This window comes from Canis lupus, chromosome 6 (assembly GCF_003254725.2).
Source record: "Canis lupus dingo isolate Sandy chromosome 6, ASM325472v2, whole genome shotgun sequence".
NCBI lineage: Eukaryota > Metazoa > Chordata > Mammalia > Carnivora > Canidae > Canis > Canis lupus.
In genome coordinates this window covers 24,169,476-24,188,777 of record NC_064248.1, presented here as the reverse complement: position 1 = coordinate 24,188,777, position 19,302 = coordinate 24,169,476, and the positions used below count along the sequence as shown (strand labels likewise).

The following is a 19,302-nucleotide window of genomic DNA, read 5'->3' as shown; positions in this document are numbered from 1 at the left end:
ATAAGGGGCATTTATGAAAAACCTATACTACCATTAGACTCTCTATTGGAACTTTGTACAGCTTTTTACATGTCACTCATACTTCACTAAAGTGCTTTTAAAAAACCAAACCAAACCAAGCCAAACCCCTAATAGTTAATGGTGAAATATGTAATACTTTTTCCCTAAGATGAGGAACAAGGCAAGGATTTTCACTCTAACAATTCCTAATCTATATCATACTTAAAGTCCTTGACAATACAACGAGGCATGAAAAAGAAATAGGAGGCATACAGCCTGGAAAACAAGAAATAAAATGTCTTAGTTTTCCAGATGACATGACTATTTATATAGATGATCCAAGAAATCTAAAGAATAGCAATAAGTGGGTCGCCTGGGTGGCTCAGTTAGCTGAGCAATGGATTCTTGATTTCAGCTCAGGTCATGACCTTGGGGTTGTGGAACTCTGAATTGGGCTCAGTGGGGAGTCTGCTTGAGGATTCTCTCCCTTCTTTCTGTCCCTCCCCCTGCTCATATGTGTGTGTGTGTGTGTGTGTGCGTGTGCGCCTGCACTCTCACTCTCAAATAAATAAATCTTAAAAAAAATAAAGTACAGCAGTAACAAAATCTTTGCTAGTGAGCAAAAACGTTGTAACAGAAATAGGAAGACATCTGATAGGTTCATTAGTAGACTGAACACAGATGAAAGAATCTTTGAGCTTAAGGATATATCATTAGAAACTTCCAAAATTAAAAAAAAAAAAAAAGATGGGGAAAAAATTGGAACAGAATGGCTAAGAACTGTGGGATAACTACAAAAGATATGACACACAAGTAATGGAAATAACAGAGGGAGAATGAAGAGAATGGAACAGAAAAAAATATTTGAAGAATAAGACTGAGAATATTCCCCAAATTAATGTCAGCCACCAAGCCACAGATCCAGGATTAATGCCAAAAACTACACTTAGATATATTCAAGCTGTAGAAAATCAAAGTTAAAGAAAAAACTTTAAAACAGCCAGAGGGTAGGGGAACCACCATACCTTAGGGGAGCAAAGATAAGCATTACATTCCCTTTTTCCTCAGAAACCATACAAACAAGAATAGAGTGGAATGAGAGAAGAAAAACCCCACCAACCTTAAAGTTCTGTATTCTGAGAAATTATCCTTCTAGAGTGAAGGAACAAAAAATACTTTTTCAGACAAACAAATTGAGAGAATTTGTTGCCAGTAGACCTATGTTGCAATAAATGTTACAAGAAGTTCTTTTTTTTTTTTTTAAGATTTTATTTATTTATTCATGAGAGATACAGAGAGGCAGAAACATAGGCAGAGGGAGAAGCAGGCTCCCTGCAGCGAGCCTGATGCAGGACTCAATCCCCAGGACCCTGAGATCATAACCTGAAGCAAAGGCAGACATTCAACCACTGAGCCACTCAGGTGCCCCTGTTACAAGAAGTTCTTGAAAAGAAGGAAAAGGATTTGTCAGAAACTCAGACTTACATAAAGAAAGGAAGAGCATTAGAGAAGGAAAAGTGAAGGTAAAATAAATATTTTTATTTTCCCTATTCTTAGCTGATCTAACAGTTAAGTTTGTTCAAAATAATAAAAGCAACAATATATTTGATGATTACAGTTTATATACAGATGAAATGAATAACAGAAATGATACAACAGATGGAAGAGAGGAATCAGGGATACTTTCCTATTACAAGACATTTTTTTTAAAAAGATTTTATTTATTTACTCATGAGAGAGACAGAGAGGCAGAGACATAGGCAGTGGGAGAAACAGGCTCCACGCAGGGAGCCCGACGTGGGACTCGATCTAGGGTCTCCAGGATGGCGCCCTGGGCTGAGGGCGGCGCTAAACTGCTGAGCCACTCAGGCTGTCCTACAAGACATTTTTTATTTTTTTATTTTTATTTTTTAAAGATTTTATTTATTTATTCTTCATAGAGACACACACACACACAGAGGCACAGACACAGGCAGAGGGAGAAGCAGGCTTCATGCAGAGAGCCTGATGTGGGACTCGATCCGAAGTCTCCAGGATCACGCCCTCAGCTGCAGGCGGCGCTAAACCGCTGCGCCACCGGGGCTGCCCGAGACATTTTTTTAAACAAAGTTATATATAAACCTTAAATATAGCCCAGCAATCTACTCCTGAGCATTTACCCCAGAGGAATGAAAACTTATGTCAACATGAAAATGCAGGCATGAATGTTTATAGCAGCTATTCATAAGAGTCTGAAACTGGTAATAGCCCAAATATCTACCAATGGGTAAGTGGGGTAAATGAGCTGGTATATCCACGCAATAGAATACTACCCCAAGCATAAAAGGGAAGGACCTATGGTTATAACTAATAACTTGAATGAATCTCAAAGTAGTATGCAGTGTGAAAGAAGCACTTTCAAAAGGTTATACACTGTATCATTCTACTTACAAAACAATTTCAAAAAGAGAAAACTATAGTAACAGTGAAGAGCTCCACAGTGCCAGGTCTTTTGGCTGGGGGTAGTGTGTGACTTTTGGCTGGTGGTAGAGTGACTACAAAGGGGGCAGTATGAGAAATTTTATTGAAGTGATGAAACTTGTTTTGTTTTTTAAGATTTTATTTATTTATTCATGAGAGACACAGAGAGAGGCAGAGACACAGGCAGAGGGAGAAGCAGGCTCCATGCAGGGAGCCCAACATGGGACTCAATCTTGGGACTCCAGGATCTTGCTCTGGGCCAAAGGTGGCGCTAAACTGCTGAGCCACCCGGGCTGCCCAACTTCTGCTTTCTGATTGTGGTGAATCTATATATGTGTTAACATTTAGAACTATATGCCAGAATGTTCTTTCTGCTGTTATGAATTTAAAATTAAAAATTTAGGGACACCTAGGTAGCTCAGTAGTTGAGCATCTGCCTTTGGCTCAGGGCATGACCTTGGAACCCTGGGATCAAGTCCCACATTGGGTTCCCCACAGGGAGCCTGCTTCTCCCTCTGCCTATGTCTCTGCCTCTCTCTGTGTGTCTCTCATGAATAAATAAGATCTTTTAAAAAAATAAAGATTTAAAGGCAAAAAAATTTTAATACAATTTATCTTTTCAATAAAAAGACGGTAAACTATAAATATTTCCTTAACACCATAAAAATTTTGTATCTCAAACCAACAAAAAGCATCATGTTTAAAGGTGACACTCTGTAAAAGCTCCCATTACAATTAGGAATAAGACAAAGGGGCCCATTATTAGCACTGTTTATTTTGGAGGTGCTAATCAACACAGACAGTGAATAAAAAAGGGGGTATACAAATAAGGTAAAATATTAGAATTGTCCAGATATGATTGATTACATGGAAAAATTAAGAGCATCAGTGAAAAAGGAAAAAATTTTAAGTGAAAAAGAAAAATACCAATTCAAATATTAAATCAGCCAAATAAATAAATAAATAAATAAATAAATAAATAAATTGGCAAAAATAGTTTTAAAAGCTATTATTTCCCAGATTTGTTAAGGGTGTGAGGAATGGGCACTCTTAGTACTGCTAGAAGGGTACTTTTAAAATTTAAAACATAACTTTTCTGGAAGACAGTAACAACAACAACAAAAACAGTTTTTAAACTCCTAATAGGGCAGCCCTGGTGGCTCAGTGGTTTAGTGCTGCCTTCAGCCCAGGGCCGGATTCTGGAGACCCAGGATTGAGTCCTGCGTTGGGCTTCCTGCATGGAGCCTGCTTCTGCCTCTGCCTGTGTCTCTGCCTCTCCCTCTCTCTGTGTCTCTCATGAATAAATAAATTCTTAAAGAAAAAAAAAAAGGGTTGGTACTTCAAAAAAATAAATAAACTCCTAATAATTTTTATCACATGACTTTTGATCTAGCTATTTCACTTTCAGGAACTTCTCCTAAGAAAATGATCATAGTTGCATCTATTAAACGGGCAACAGACGTTCATCACAGTTGTGGTCATTTAACATTGAAGCAATGGAAACAAACTGTGGGCTCAGCTCTAAGGATCTTGGAGTTTGTCCTCTGCTTATGTACACTCTCCCCAGGTGACATCATTCATGGCTTTTCATTGTAATCTACAATCAATTATTTCCCAATATAAATCACCCCCCCCCCAGACATATAACTTAACTTCAGGCTGATATATTCAACTGTTGATTAATATTCCCATTTGGGTGTCTGCAGACACCTTGAACTCTGTATATTCAAACCGATGGGTCTTTTTTCCCAGCAAATTTGTTACTTCTCTTGTTTAGTGATGGCAATATTCACCAAATTGCCTGGGCTCATAATCTGGGAGTCCCCCAGTTTCTTCCCTCTCCCTCCCTGCCCCCTGCCCCATATCAGATCAATCCTGATAAGTCCAGATAAGTCCTGTTGACTCTACCTCCTCCATTTCTCCCTAACCTCCAGGATCTAGAGAAAAAGTAGTAGTTTACAGATGTCTATGGCACTCTGGGCTTTCTTAAAGCAGCACAGTGGTGGAAATGCCATCTTCTTCTTCCCCCCATCTGCCTCTTTGCAATCCATGGCTCTGGTTGGCTGCCTCTTCTATTTTTACCCTGGTGACAGGTCTGGCTCTTCAATTCCTATTTACTATCATTATCACATCACAAAAATTTGACTGTGTGGATGTGTTAATCCAGAGTATAACAATATGATGAAAAGTCTAGCTTAAATCTGAAGTCCAAACCCTATTCTAGAACTGGCTGGGTTGGATCCACTACCCCATCAGCCACCATGTCCCAGTAGACTAAGCCCAAAGCGTACCATTCATCCACTCCTCTGACTTGATGCTAAACTCATATGCCGTCAGCCATAGCTGCTCATAAGGCACTTTGTTGATCATCAAGGCTTGCAGGAGAGGGAAGGTACTCTTCTCCTTTTCCAACAGTTCCTCCTCCTTATTGATCAACTGCAGGGCAAAAGGGGATGCTGTTTAATTGGGTGGGTGGTTTTCTGAACCCTAGAAGACACCATGGCAAATTTCTCAGTGCTTTGAAAGACAAGTTGAGGAAGATGTTCATTCATCCAGAGAGTAAGAGAGGAAAATAAGACATAGGCTCAAATAAGAAGGTCCTTCTGCTACCTCTGAGGGCTGTGACAGCTAAGATCTAGCTGGATGAAACTCTAGGATAAATTGCTGCTTGCTCCATCATCTTTGATCCCACTCTACCATATCCATTTCCCCATTTTCACAATTTTCATATGTATGTTAGCTGTTTACATGATGCTGCCCCTTTTTATGCTGACTTACCTCAACAATAAGAGCTTTAAGGGTTAAAGAACTCACTAGTTGACCTTCAGGGAAATTTATTTAGCCTCTCCAAGCCTTAGTTCTCCTATTTAAATAGAGATAAATGGGGATGATAACAGTACCTACCCCAAAGGTTTGTTATGGGTATTAAGTGATATATCATATATGAAGCCCTTTGTATATTGTCAAGCACATAATAAATACTCAATGTATGTGAGCAACTATTCTACTGTAATTGTTTCTTTTTTTTTTTTTTTTCTGTAATTGTTTCTTTGTGTACTCAATGACTAACAAAAAAGCTGCCATAATGTAGGGGTATAGAAAAAGAGAGTTGAAAGCACCAATGAATGAACTGGTCAATCCACCAATCAATACTATCCACCTGACAGGTAATGTTAAGAAAATACAAAACTGAGAAGCAGACTCAACAGGACAGGACAATCATAAGTCTCCAGCCCCAGACGCCAAGACTCCAAACCTCAAATTCCACCAGTGCTTGATCTAGGTTCTTTGAAAGCTCGTGAAGCTTTTCAACATTGTTCTTCATTTCTTCTGTGGTCATCACTTCACGTTTCCTAAACCCTTCCAGTTCCTTGTTGTAGCCTTCAAGTTTCGACCCAAATTCTGAGCACCTAAAAGTAAAGGACAGCCCCATCACATTTGAACTTTCCACTTTTGATTTTCAAAGTATCAGCAATTGCCCATCCATATTCAAGCCTGGGGAGAATGTGATCTTCTAATGCATTTTATATATATTATCCTACACATATATATAATATATATTTATATATATTTTCTATATATAGATAATATCCTTATTTATCTATTTATTATCCTATATATATATATATATATATATATATATATATATATAAAACTTATTATCCTACCTCCCAGAGATGTCTGCTGTGACCCTATTGGCAGTTAAACATTTCCAGATGTTTACCTGTACAGGTAAATATGTATGTGTGTATATATATGAACTCTATATATACCTATTCCATACACACATCATATTTAAAATGTGTGTATATACGTATTATTTAGTCATCCATTAGATACTTATTGTTGAGGGCTAAATACATTTGAAGGGCTGCTCTAGGCATCAGGGAGACATTTGTAATATATACTATTAAGATCCCTATCCTTCTATTTTAGTTTGGGGAAACCTAGATAAGAAACATATGGATTACAAAAATCAATGCCCAGAAATCAATGGCATTCCTATACACTAACAATGAGACTGAAGAAAGAGAAATTAAGGAGTCAATCCCATTTACAATTGTACCCAAAAGCATAAGATACCTAGGAATAAACCTAACCAAAGAGGTAAAGGATCTATACCCTAAAAACTATAGAACACTTCTGAAAGAAATTGAGGAAGACACAAAGAGATGGAAAAATATTCCATGCTCATGGATTGGCAGAATTAATATTGTGAAAATGTCAATGTTACCCAGGGCAATTTACACATTTAATGCAATCCCTATCAAATTACCATGGACTTTCTTCAGTTGGAACAAATCATCTTAAGATTGTGTGGAATCAGAAAAGACCCCAAATAGCCAGGGAAATATTAAAAAAGAAAACCAGAGCTGGGGGCAGATTTAATGTTGTACTACAAAGCAATCCCTATCAAAATACCATGGACTTTCTTCAGAGAGTTAGAATAAATTATTTTAAGATTTGTGTGGAATCAGAAAAGACCCCAAATAGCCAGGGGAATTTTACAAAAGAAAACCATATCTGGGGGCATCACAATGCCAGATTTCAGGTTGTACTACAAAGCTGTGGTCATCAAGACAGTGTGGTACTGGCACAAAAACAGACACATAGATCAATGGAACAGAATAGAGAACCCAGAAGTGGACCCTGAACTTTATGGTCAACTAATATTCGATAAAGGAGGAAAGACTATCCACTGGAAGAAAGACAGTCTCTTCAATAGATGGTGCTGGGAAAATTGGACATCCACATGCAGAAGAATGAAACTAGACCACTCTCTTTCACCATACACAAAGATAAACTCAAAATGGATGAAAGATCTAAATGTGAGACAAGAGTCCATCAAAATCCTAGAGGAGAACACAGGCAACACCCTTTTTGAACTCGGCCACAGTAACTTCTTGCAAGATACATCCACGAAGGCAAAAGAAACAAAAGCAAAAATGAACTATTGGGACTTCATCAAGATAAGAAGCTTTTGCACAGCAAAGGATACAGTCAACAAAACTAAAAGACAACCTACAGAATGGGAGAAGATATTTGCAGATGACGTATCAGATAAAGGGCTAGTTTCCAAGATCTATAAAGAACTTCTTAAACTCAATACCAAAGAAACAAACAATCCAATCATGAAATGGGCAAAAGACATGAAGAGAAATCTCACAGAGGAAGACACAGACATGGCCAACATGCACATGAGAAAATGCTCTACATCATTTGCCATCAGGGAAATACAAATCCAAACCACAATGAGATACCACCTCACACCAGTGAGAATGGGGGACATTAACAAGGCAGGAAATCACAAATGTTGGAGAGGATGCGGAGAAAAGGGAACCCTCCTGCACTGTTGGTGGGAATGTGAACTGGTGCAGCCACTCTGGAAAACTGTGTGGAGGTTCCTCAAAGAGTTAAAAATAGACCTGCCCTACGACCCAGCAATTGCACTGTTGGGGATTTACCCCAAAGATTCAGATGCAATGAAACGCCAGGACACCTGCACCCCAATGTTTATAGCAGCAATGTCCACAATAGCCAAACTGTGGAAGCAGCCTCGGTGTCCATCGAAAGATGAATGGATAAAGAAGATGTGGTTTATGTATACAATGGAATATTACTCAGCCATTAGAAACGACAAATACCCACCATTTGCTTCAACATGGATGGAACTGGAGGGTATTATGCTGAGTGAAGTAAGTCAATCGGAGAAGGACAAACATATATTCTCATTCATTTGGGGAATATAAATAATAGTGAAAGGGAATATAAGGGAAGGGAGAAGAAATGTGTGGGAAATATCAGAAAGGGAGACAGAACATAAAGACTGCTAACTCTGGGAAACGAACTAGGGGTGGTGGAATGGGAGGAGGGCGGGGGGTGGGGGTGAATGGGTGACGGGCACTGAGGGGGGCACTTGACGGGATGAGCACTGGGTGTTATTCTGTATGTTGGTAAACTGAACACCAATAAAAAATTAATTTATTAAAAAAAAGACTCCTAACTCTGGGAAACGAACTAGGGGTGGTGGAAGGGGAGGAGGGCGGGAGGTGGGGGTGAATGGGTGACGGGCAATGAGGGGGGCACTTGACAGGATGAGCACTGGGTGTTATTCTGTATGTTGGCAAATTGAACACCAATAAAAATAAATTTATTATAAAAAAAGAAACATATGGATTGATGAATGGGTGGGTGAATGGATAGATGGATGGATAAATTCATACATAGATAAATATAAGATGAAGTATTTCTGATAGACATAAAAACTGAAAAAAATAAAACAGGGCAGAGTGCCTAGTGGGTGGAAGTAGAGGGCTACTTTAGCTAGAATGATCAGGGAAGATCTTTTTTACAACAAAGAAGGTCACACATTTAATTCTCCCTTTTTCTAACAAGGTAGACTATATTATATAGTGTTATGCTATAATTGCTTAGCATATTATAGTTTCCAAAGTACTTTCATGTCCACAATATATACATATGTATATATTTCATACAATAATACAGTCATTAGTAAATAGGAGGCACTCAGGAAACTAGGTTGAGTAAGTCCCAAAATGTATTTGAGGGACTACCTGGAGTCTGAGGGAGGATAATTTAGGGATTTAAAAATGGTGGATTGGTCAGAATTCTGGCATGAAATGGAATTCATTCCAGTGTTCAAAGAGAGAGGCTTTAATGAAGGGACTATCTACACAGATAAGATATGGGTAGCTTCCGAGGGAAGCCACTATGACCTCTAGGGCCAAAGGAGCAGTGGGAACGGAAACCATGGAGAAGCAAGACTTGTCATCCAGGAGGGATGAAGCTACTGCCAGAGCTCCAGGGCTAAACAGTGAGGGAAAGGAGAAAAAGTCATCACTCTCCAAACTCCTGAGCCTCTCTGCTGGTGGAGCCCTGTCTGGATCCAACAGACAAGGGAGACAGAGGCTAGACTATGGGTGTCAGTTGACTAGGCACTAAGTGGACAGAGGAGGAAGAAGGTGTAAGAAGGAATTGAGGGTTGGGTGTGGGGATTAGAAAATGGGGAATAATTAGTGCCGAAGCAAAAAATTAATGTGGCTGGTAAAATAGGTCAAGTTTCTTTCTTTCTTTTTAAGTTCTATATATTTGATAATAAATTTGGATTAAGAGAGAGCAAGAGCAAGGAGAGGGAGAAACAGATTTCCCACTGAGCAGGGAGCCTCATGATGTGGGGCTCGATCCGAAGGACACTGAGATCATGACCTGAGCCCAAGGCAGATGCTCAACTGACTGAGCTACCCAGGTGAGGTAATGGAGTTGCTTTCACAGAAGACAAATTAAATGAACATTGCTCAGCCCCCCCTCACATACTGTTCTCAAGATTAATGCAAAAATGATGGATGTGAGGTTTAAGCATTCCGTAAAGAGAGGGCTGAGCCCAGGGCTTCGGATTTCTCCTGGAGCCCTCCTCTGCTAAATTCTGCTATGGAGAGTGGAGGAACCAGTAGGTGTCATCAGGGTGAGAGTTGCCCCTCCAAGAGCAGATAGCCAGTGTTCTCCTCTCATCATAAATGACAGTTCCCATTTCTCCCAGAGTCACCCCTTACTCCCCTGAACTTTAACAACACTTATTGATTCTAAGTAGTGGGACAGCACTGCTCCAAAAGTATACTCGCAAGGCTGTGGTTTATCAGTGAAGCATTTTTTCTCCCCAAAGAAGTCATCGTTCAAGGTATGAAGGTAGCAGACAGCTTTTGAATTCCTACCATGTGCTAGGTACCACTCAGGCACAATCTCAGGTCATCTCACTTCATCCTTTTGCACAATGAGAACTCTCACAAAAAGATATGATCTGAGATGGGCTCAGTTATCCAATTTTCCAGATGAGGACACTGAGGCTCAAAAAGATAAAGAAACTTGCTCCTGTTCATCTAACCTACAAATCAGTTCCATGATGGAGGCTGTACATAAGGGGACATGGGGTAAATGGGGACACTGTACTTTCTCAATTTTGTTGTGAATTTAAGACTGTTCCAAGAAATAAATTTATTTTATTTTATTTTATTATTTTTTAAAATTTTATTTATTTTATTAATTAAAAAAATATCAGTAGCACCCATTTGGCTAAAATTTCTGGGTAGAGAGAGAAGAAGGTTGCTGGAAGTGTGTACACACATCCACTTTTGTTGTTGCTGTTGTTTTTTTCTGGATAGCAGACCTAGGCCATATTTTGAAGGCAGTGAATAAATAGTTTTCTCCTTCAGTCCAAACTCCCATTCTGTGTAGAAATCCCTGCTTTTATCTACTCGTTTCCTTTCTTGTGAGTATTTACAGGGATTGTAAGATCCAAAGTTAGGCTGGGGGCCATTCATGTATGAAGGGGATAGTAACTGGTAAGACCCTACTGTTCATAAACCTAGTGTTACAAGCTGGGATGGCCATTAGTGCATGTATGTCTTTGCCATCTACGTGGCTCTTGACCCACTTCGCTTGACATTGTTTGATTTTTCAGTAGGTCTGTATTTTCTCTGCCCCTGGATCAAAATTTTTATTTAGTGTGCAAACACATTTAACATGTCTGGAATACAGTACAGCACATAGTAAAAATCTGTAAAAAAAAAAAAAATCCTAGTTGAATTGACAAATAATGAATGAATAAATTATATAGCCACATTAGTACTGAACAAAACCAGCTGCCAAACAGGCCATCTCTCAGCCTCCTACCATGCCTCTATGATCCCTGTCTTGCTATCTCACAAATCTGTGATCTCTAATGTAAGGGGGACGATTTTGCTATTATTATTGTGAGGCCATTATGCCATGCCACTATTTTTGTCTTTTTCTCTCTGCACTGCCAAATTCCAATTGTTCAAGGCAGGGAGGGAAGGCACTGGCAGGGTCACTAGAGTGAATGAAGCAGGCTTAAAGAGAACATCCCTCAGTGGGAAACAAAAGAAAATTCTTTCTCTACCAGTTGTTTCCAGCCTTCGCCCACGCATTGCTGTGGGGGGGCTCTGAGCAGAACCAGGAACCTACAGCGTGTTATCCAGTGGGTATCATTTCTAAAACAATCTCACACTCTTTCTGTACCTTTTAATGAGGTCCATCTCAGCCTGATCCCTCTTGCTAAGGAGCAAGTTTCGGCTGTTTTCAAAGATATCTTCAATCTGGTCTGGCCAGAGGAACAGAGTGCTGTTCAACTTGATATCCTCTTCTGCAAAACACATACAGTCAGCTCCAGGACACTCCTCAGCATAGGTCAACATGCAGGGAATTAATTCAGCAGAACAAAAGGTCAACAGAAGTGGGTGAGGGGGTGGCAACGAATGGATGGGCCCATTATGGATGAATGATAACCAACATTTATGGAGCACTTACCAAATGCCAGGCTAGAAAGGCAATGGTATTGTCATCCTTGTTTTTGCAGATGGAAAACAAAGGTTAGCCAAGTAGTCAAGATCACACTGCTAGAAGGTGGCAGGGACGACTTCAGTCCCAGGTCTAACAAACTCCAAAGCCGATGTTCTAACCATTGTGCTTCACTGCGTTCCCAGGCTAGGTTTGGGTAGAGTAGAAACCTGGGCTCATGTTCTGATTCTCCTCTTTAAACTGTCACCATCTGAGTCCCAGTCTCCCTTTTGGTTAAATGTCAGTAATAAAATCAGTGCCAGATCCCCTGCTCATCCTAAGACTCTGGTCAGCTGAAATATCCTGGGTTCCCTCTGTACCCTTGGGAACTTAGGAAGCAAAGGTCCAGTGTGTGTTCACATGGTCAAGGGCACAGCTCATGAATATGTGGGTTGGCAGGGCATTGCTTTCCACTCCCAGTCCCCATCTCTCCATTCCATCACTCTTCCCCACAAACACCATGAATACCAGGTAATTCACAGATGGAAGAAGGATCTGAAAACTTAGCTTGTGGACACTGTATCAGTTTTTCCTTCAGAACCTGGTCCCTACAAAACTCTACCTTGGCCCAATAAGCCTTGAAGGGGCCCTAGCCATTTCTTTCCTTTTAAGATATACAGGGACATGAAGGAAAGTGCCCTGGCCTCTCCTCAAAGGTGGAATTGCATTAAGATTATAGATGAAATAAATCTATCCATTTATAAAGGGACTCTGCATTTGGAAGTGACTTTTTCAGAAACACCAGACACAGATATCAAGAAAGGCATCTAAGAACTCATCAAGTCCCTAGATATTTCTTCTTTTAGCTTAACAATAAGATCCCTTTTGTTTGATTCAAATTTCTTTGTGTAAGAGTGTGGAAATTAGTGCCTTTAATATATGGGGATGCTTGAAAAGCAGCTCTCCCAAAATTGACATTTAGTGGTAGGATTACTAACTCTCCTTCCTGACTCCTTATTTCTAAAAATATAAATATACATTTGCATATAAGTCTACAGGGTGTTGGACTTACGGGGTAGGTCTGCATAATCCATCAAGAACTCTAACCGTTCAATTGCATCTCTAAGTTGCCTCCTGAGTTTGAACACGGTGACATTACTTGATTTCTTTAAGAATTCAATGAGGAATACCAGCTCCTCAGTGTTGGCAGGAATCTCACTGACTTTGTCTGCGATGATATTGTACTGATTACAAATGCTACAGGGAAAGAAACAGCCACCATCACCATTATCACCTAAAATCACTTTCTTATAAAATCTATTATGCTAAACAGGCATGATTCTTATTTGTCAACTAGAATAATGGTTTCCAACTTTTCTCTACCTGCAAATCCATGATGGGTAATATTTACATGCACACCACACTCAATAATAAAAACAGTAGTAAAGGAAATAATATCTCATGGGTTTACTATGTCCTATGCCCCATTCTAATCACTGAATATATATTGGCTCATTTAATCTTCACAACATTCTAAGGGGTAGGGACGATTATCAACATTTTAGAATGGAAGAAAGTAAGGCTGAATAACTTTATCCAAAGCAACATGGTGTGGAGGTATCAGAGACAAGATGTGAACTTGGTTCAATCAGTTCCAAAGCTTGTACTCTTAATAAATGTACCATGGGTAGAATCCAGATTTAGACAAAAACAACATGAATACCACCATCACTACCACCACCAATAGTGACTCTTTGAATTTTATGTTGAGCAGAGCACTAAATTAATTGGTAATCACTACTCTTCACAGTATGTCAGCAAATTTATCCTCATGTGCTAGGAGTAGTTCCTAGATGATAAAGAGAAACTGACATTCAACCACTGGATCTAACTGCCCACTTCCCAAACACAAGACTATGAAAAAGGGTACTACTATAAGGATAATTCAAATTTATACAAAAGCCAATGATGACTATCATCAGTATTTTAATTATAATTAAGAACAAATTATCTGCAATACATCCATGCCTAGCACACAGTGGCCTTCAAGAACTGTTAGCAAATTGCTCTCACAGTGTTTGTTATTAGTCTGATCATTACACTGATCATTACATGTTGACGTTCATAAATTACAGATAAAAACCACTCCTCTCAATATTGAAGTCCTCAATATTTTTTTGTTTTTATTTTTTTAATTGAAGTATAATTGACACTCAATAATTCTTCTTAATGTAAGGAGACCTCACCATAATGAAGCTAATTTTATCAAACTGAAGAAAATAGGATTAAAACATCTTTGCAGATGCTGCCAAGACTTTAGAAATGATTTTTTATGTAATTTAGAAGATTTCTGCAGAGAAAAATTAACTACTGCACAACATAGGTTCAATACTGTAGATTAGAAGTATTTTCCAGTTCTTGGACTCTGAGCTACATTACATGTCGTTTCCTTTGTATTTTTAGTTGGGTATCTTACTAGTCAGCTTAGGCTACCACAACAAAATATCACAGACTGGATGACCTAAACAACAGAAAATTATTTTTTCACAGCTCTGGAGGCTGGGAAGTCCAAGATCAACGTACCAACTAATTTGGTTCCTGGTAAGGGCTTTCTTGCTGGCTTGCAGACAGCTGCCTTTCTCATTGTGACCTCATGTGGTAGAGGGGGAAAGAGTTCTGGTGTCTCTTCCTCTTCTTATTAGGGCAATAGCTCTATTGGATTAGGGCTTCATTCTTGTGACCTCATTTAACCTCATCATCTCCTTATAGGCCTTGGTTTCAAATAGTCACTAGACACTAAGGCTTTGCTGTAGACTGAATGTGTCAAGTCTCTGAGGGCAGAGAAGATATCCCCCTTAATTATTCCCAGAAGCCAGTGCCTTGCTGGCACAGAGCAGGCACCTTCTGAGTACTTAGATAAATGAAATCTAGTCTGTTATAACAGCTGAGTGACTGCTCCTGCTGGTGAAGGGCTCTGTGATGTCTCAGGGACACACTGGCTGAACTGGACCAGAACCCAAGATAGCAGGGTAGCTAGGAGGGGTACAGAACAAAGAAGGACAGTTCAGTCAACAGCAAATATAGTTACGTGATTGAGTTGCAGTTAGTGTGAAGTGGGAAGCAGGGATGAGTATCACTTTCAGGAGCAGCAAATAAAACTGTATTTGCATATCCCTTTATGCTCTTTCCTCCTTCCAACTGTCTAGGATGTCAACATTGAGAATGACCTTGAAAGCTACATGTTAAAGATGTAAAGTCACCATATGCTTGAATTTCTGGATGTACATAGTAGGTCTCCCCCACCAATCTGGAGCTACCCTGAGAAGAAATAAAACTTCCAGGGATCCCTGGGTGGTTTAGCAGTTTAGTGCCTGCCTTCGGCCCAGGGTGCGATCCTAGAGTTTTAATCCTGGGATCGAGTCCCATGTCGGGCTCCTGGCATGGAGCCTGCTTCTCCCTCCTCCTGTGTCTCTGCCTCTCTCTCTCTCTCTATGTCTATCATAAATAAATAAATAAATAAATAAATAAATAAATAAATAAATAAATCTTAAAAAAAGAAATAAAACTTCCTTTTTTATGGTGAAAAAATTTAGATTTATAGCTGGCTGGACTCAGTTTAGATGATCTCAATTTTGTTGGCAACATCCAAAGCATCAGTCAGGAGCCAGTAGAACATATGCTTTCTTCTCTCCATCAGGCCTGATCAAGGTGTTGACCTTGGCCACATCAATGTCATAGAGCTTCTTCACAGCCTGTTTGATCTGGTGCTTATTGGCTTTGACATCCACAATGAATACAAGTGTGTTGTTGTCTTCTATTTTCTTCATGGCTGACTCAGTAGTCAGGGGGAACTTGATGATGGCATAGTGATCAAGCTTGTTTCTCCTGAGGGCGCTCTTTTGAGGATATTTGGGCTGCCTTCAGAGAGGCAGGGTCTTGGGTCATTGGAATGTAGGTGACCTACGGATCTTCTTTTTTTTGTGACTGTGCATGCCTTTCAGCACCACTTTCTTAGCTTTCAAAGCCTTTGCTTTGGTTTCAGCTTTGGGAGGGGCAGGGGCGTTTTTCTTCACCTTTGGTGCCATCTTCGTGAAAGGGCAGAATAAAACTTCTATAGTGTTCAGTCATAACATTTTAAAAAAGACTTTACTTATTTATTTGAGAGAGCACGAGTAGGGGGCAGAGAGAGGGAGAAGCAGGCTCCCCACTGAGCAGGAAGCCTGATATGGGCTTGATCCCAGGATCCTGGGATTATGACCTGAACTGAAGGTAGATGCTTAACTGACTGAGCCACCCAGGTGTGCCTCAGTCATGACATCTTAAGTCTATTCATTACAGCATCTAGTCTAGCCTAATATAGGTGGAGCCTCTTAGTCTAATAGACTCTTACCTGATGAAACTCCAACCTTCCTCCCTTTTGTATGAGAATTCAGAAGATAAATAGTATGTGGCTACTAGATATCAGCTTCTTGCCAAGGCCCAGAAGGGTGGTAGCAAACCCAATACCCGTTAGATTCTCTAAAAGGTCCTCAATATGGGTCATTGATAGGAGGCATCTGACCAACAGAACACCTTAATATTCAGGGATAAGCTGAGGACAAAAAGCCTTGCTTTCTACATATAGAGATGATGTTATTTAAAATGTAAAAGGCCAGAGGTCCCATAAGCACAGGGCTATTCTCTTGTGTAGGAGATGGCATAAAGGAGACTAATAAATCTTGATTAATCTGTGGCTTCTACCTGCTGTCATTATTTGGATAACAGTTCTCACATTGAAGGAAACAAGCAGCTGGACCATAAGGATAATTTTATGTGAATCTATGTAGGTCCTTGAATTTTTGGTCAATATTCCAGGTCCTTGCTTTAGCAGCCTTAAACCCATGTACCTGTAGTGGGTATGAATGGCATGCCCACTTTCTTACCAATGTACTCCAAAGTGTCCTCCTTTCCTTTATGTGCAGAGTACTCCACATTCTAGGGTACACGTAGTCACTGGCAACAGTAAGGCACCCCACTCCCAGCAATGACAGGACAATGAAGTGGCAAGGACAGAGTTTGGGATGAGAAGACAAAATTCAAACCCATCTGCTTAGGAAAGCGAATTTTTCTTTCTGGGCCTCATTTTCTCCTCCATTCAGTAAGGGACCTTATATCAGTCTTACCTACTTGTGGGGTGGTTGAGAAAGCCAAATGAGTCAGAGTCACCATTTTTAAGCCAGGAAGAAAGAAGCTCAGCCACCAACCTGGGGTTTCCACATCCTTAGAAATCCTTGGGTTCATAAGGAGACCTTTATTTTCACTTATATCTAAAAGGTCTAAGGAAATTATATTGATGAAGGAACTTATTTTTTTTTAAGATTTTATTTATTCATGAGAGACAGAGAGAGAGAGAGAGAGAGAGAGAGAGAGAGAGAGAGAGAGAGGCAGAGACACAGGCAGAGGGAGAAGCAGGCTCCATGCACCGGGAGCCCGACGTGGGATTCGATCCCGGGTCTCCAGGATCGCGCCCTGGGCCAAAGGCAGGCGCCAAACCGCTGCGCCACCCAGGGATCCCCTGAAGGAACTTATTTTGATGAAGATGGATGCACTGACCAGCCAAGGCACCATGTTGCTTTCACTTAACATGAACAAAAGAACTACTGCTTACAAAATAAATTTTCTTTGAAGCTCAAACTTCCCAAAGAAAGTGTCCTACTAGATTGAAGTAGTTCTATGTCCTGGTCCCAAATTTTTATTCTATAGGCAGATACTGAAGATACAAGAGGTGAAGTCAGAGGACACACAGCTAGTAAATGGAAGGTCTTAGATTCAAAACCAAATCTTCTGGCACTCAAACCAGGAATCCTATCATTTCATCACTCTATGAGAAAGCTGAATGTGGGGAGTGTGGTGGTGGAAAGTATGGACTTTGGGGTCAAAATAAACTAGGTTAAGCCCTGTAATGTGCCACTTGCTAACCTCTCAGGAGTCTCAGTTTTTTCACTAGCATAATGGAGAGAATAGTGAACCATCTTCTGGGGTTGTTGTAAAGACTTGATTAGATCTATAGTGTTCAGAATGCTTATACAGTGCCCAGACTGTTTCCAGACATGTGCTGGAAAAATGGTAGGTTATTATTATCTCAAATTTGCTCATGAGGTTCTGAAATGTATTCTGTAAACTTAAGGTACTAGAAAATGCTAAAATTTTATATATTTATATATATAACATTGTTATAATATTAATATGTTGTATTATTCATTATATATATATAATATAATACAATCCCTCAACATACAACATATGTTGTATGTTGAGGGATAATACAACATATAATAATACAACATATAACAATATTAGTAGTGGCCGTGCTTACTAACTTGTCTTAGTCTACAGTTAAAAGCACTCTGGAGAGCTAGAATAACATGGATTAATCATTTTGCAACTTTCATATAGTTATACCATGGCATTTGATTCAGGGCTACATAAAATCCCCAAGTCAGGCTGGTGTCACATGGGCCAGGATCTTTGAGGTAACTGGAAAGGGAGAAACCACTTCCCCCTCTGGATGGAAACCTGGGAGGTATAAGCATGGAGCTGCTAGGTCCTTGACTGGAGAGTGCCTGTCAGAGAATGAAGGCTGAGTAGAGGGAGACAGGCTATATCCCTAATTGCAGCGTGGAGGGCCTGAATCTAGCAATTTCTGAACTTTTCAACACGTGAGCCCCAGACACCCCTTTTCACTTTAGCCAGTCTATCTGAGCTTCTATCCCTTAGAACCAAAAACATCTTCACTAATATATAGTCATTGGTGAAATGAAGGTACCACATTGAGCTGAAGATCGAATGACAGACTCCTCTGACCTATACACCAGAAGCCCACACAGGAGTGATTCCAGAGGGTGCCAGTAAGCACCTTGTGTCTCTGAATGTGTGCTTGATGGCCGGGGAGAAGGCCTGTGGCCTCAGACAGCCAAGTCCATGACGTGGCATCTCCCTAAAGATGGCTCCAAGAAAGCAAAGGCTGAGGGATCAGAGATGGACAGCTGCCAGATGTTTTCTTCCTTTCTGCTCCAAACCCCACATAGTATTCTCTCTTCTGTTCACCATCTAGCCTGAACCTGAATTCCTCACTACCCTCTCTCTGGAGCAGAAACGACCTAAGCTAGAATTTCTGTCTGGTCATTGCTGGAAGGTACAAGTTCTGGCTACTTTTCCATTCTCCCATTCATGCCAAATATTGTTGCTCTCTCTCTGTCCATAGGAACAGTACCTGGTATTGGTGTCCCGGTTTACTTCCACTTGGAATTGAATCAGACGGTCTTTAAGATTTTGGGCTCGCTCACAGAGGTCATAATTTAAGGTCATGGTGTCAAGGCAGAACATGGCCAAAGGCACGGTAATGTGCATTGATGCAATTTCATTTCTCCGTTTTTTTATGCTACTGATCCTCTGTAGAAAGGAGCACAGTCAGCAGCTTGATTTGCCTTTAGCCTTCATGCACTTGCCCCAGCTGCACCCCCAGCCAGCCGAGTCCAATGCTGACCACGG

The 19,302-nt window shown here is 40.2% G+C and overlaps 1 protein-coding gene across 9 annotated transcripts in view; it reads right to left on the bottom strand.

Moving 5' to 3' along the window:
* Positions 1-19,302, bottom strand: part of DNAH3 (dynein axonemal heavy chain 3) — a 171,473-nt gene that overhangs the window by 118,739 nt on the left and 33,432 nt on the right. For 7 of the 9 annotated variants that reach the window (XM_049111320.1, XM_049111321.1, XM_049111322.1 and 4 more), the window contains 5 exons: positions 19,025-19,203; positions 12,845-13,029; positions 11,515-11,638; positions 5,717-5,870; positions 4,752-4,896 (listed from right to left, as the gene is read on the bottom strand). In XM_049111320.1, coding sequence (XP_048967277.1) covers positions 4,752-4,896; positions 5,717-5,870; positions 11,515-11,638; positions 12,845-13,029; positions 19,025-19,203 — 787 coding nt within the window. Of the gene's footprint in view, positions 1-1,291; positions 1,444-4,751; positions 4,897-5,716; positions 5,871-11,514; positions 11,639-12,844; positions 13,030-19,024; positions 19,204-19,302 lie in introns of those variants that run through there. The other 2 variants (XM_049111325.1, XM_049111326.1) reach the window with 2 other exon arrangements.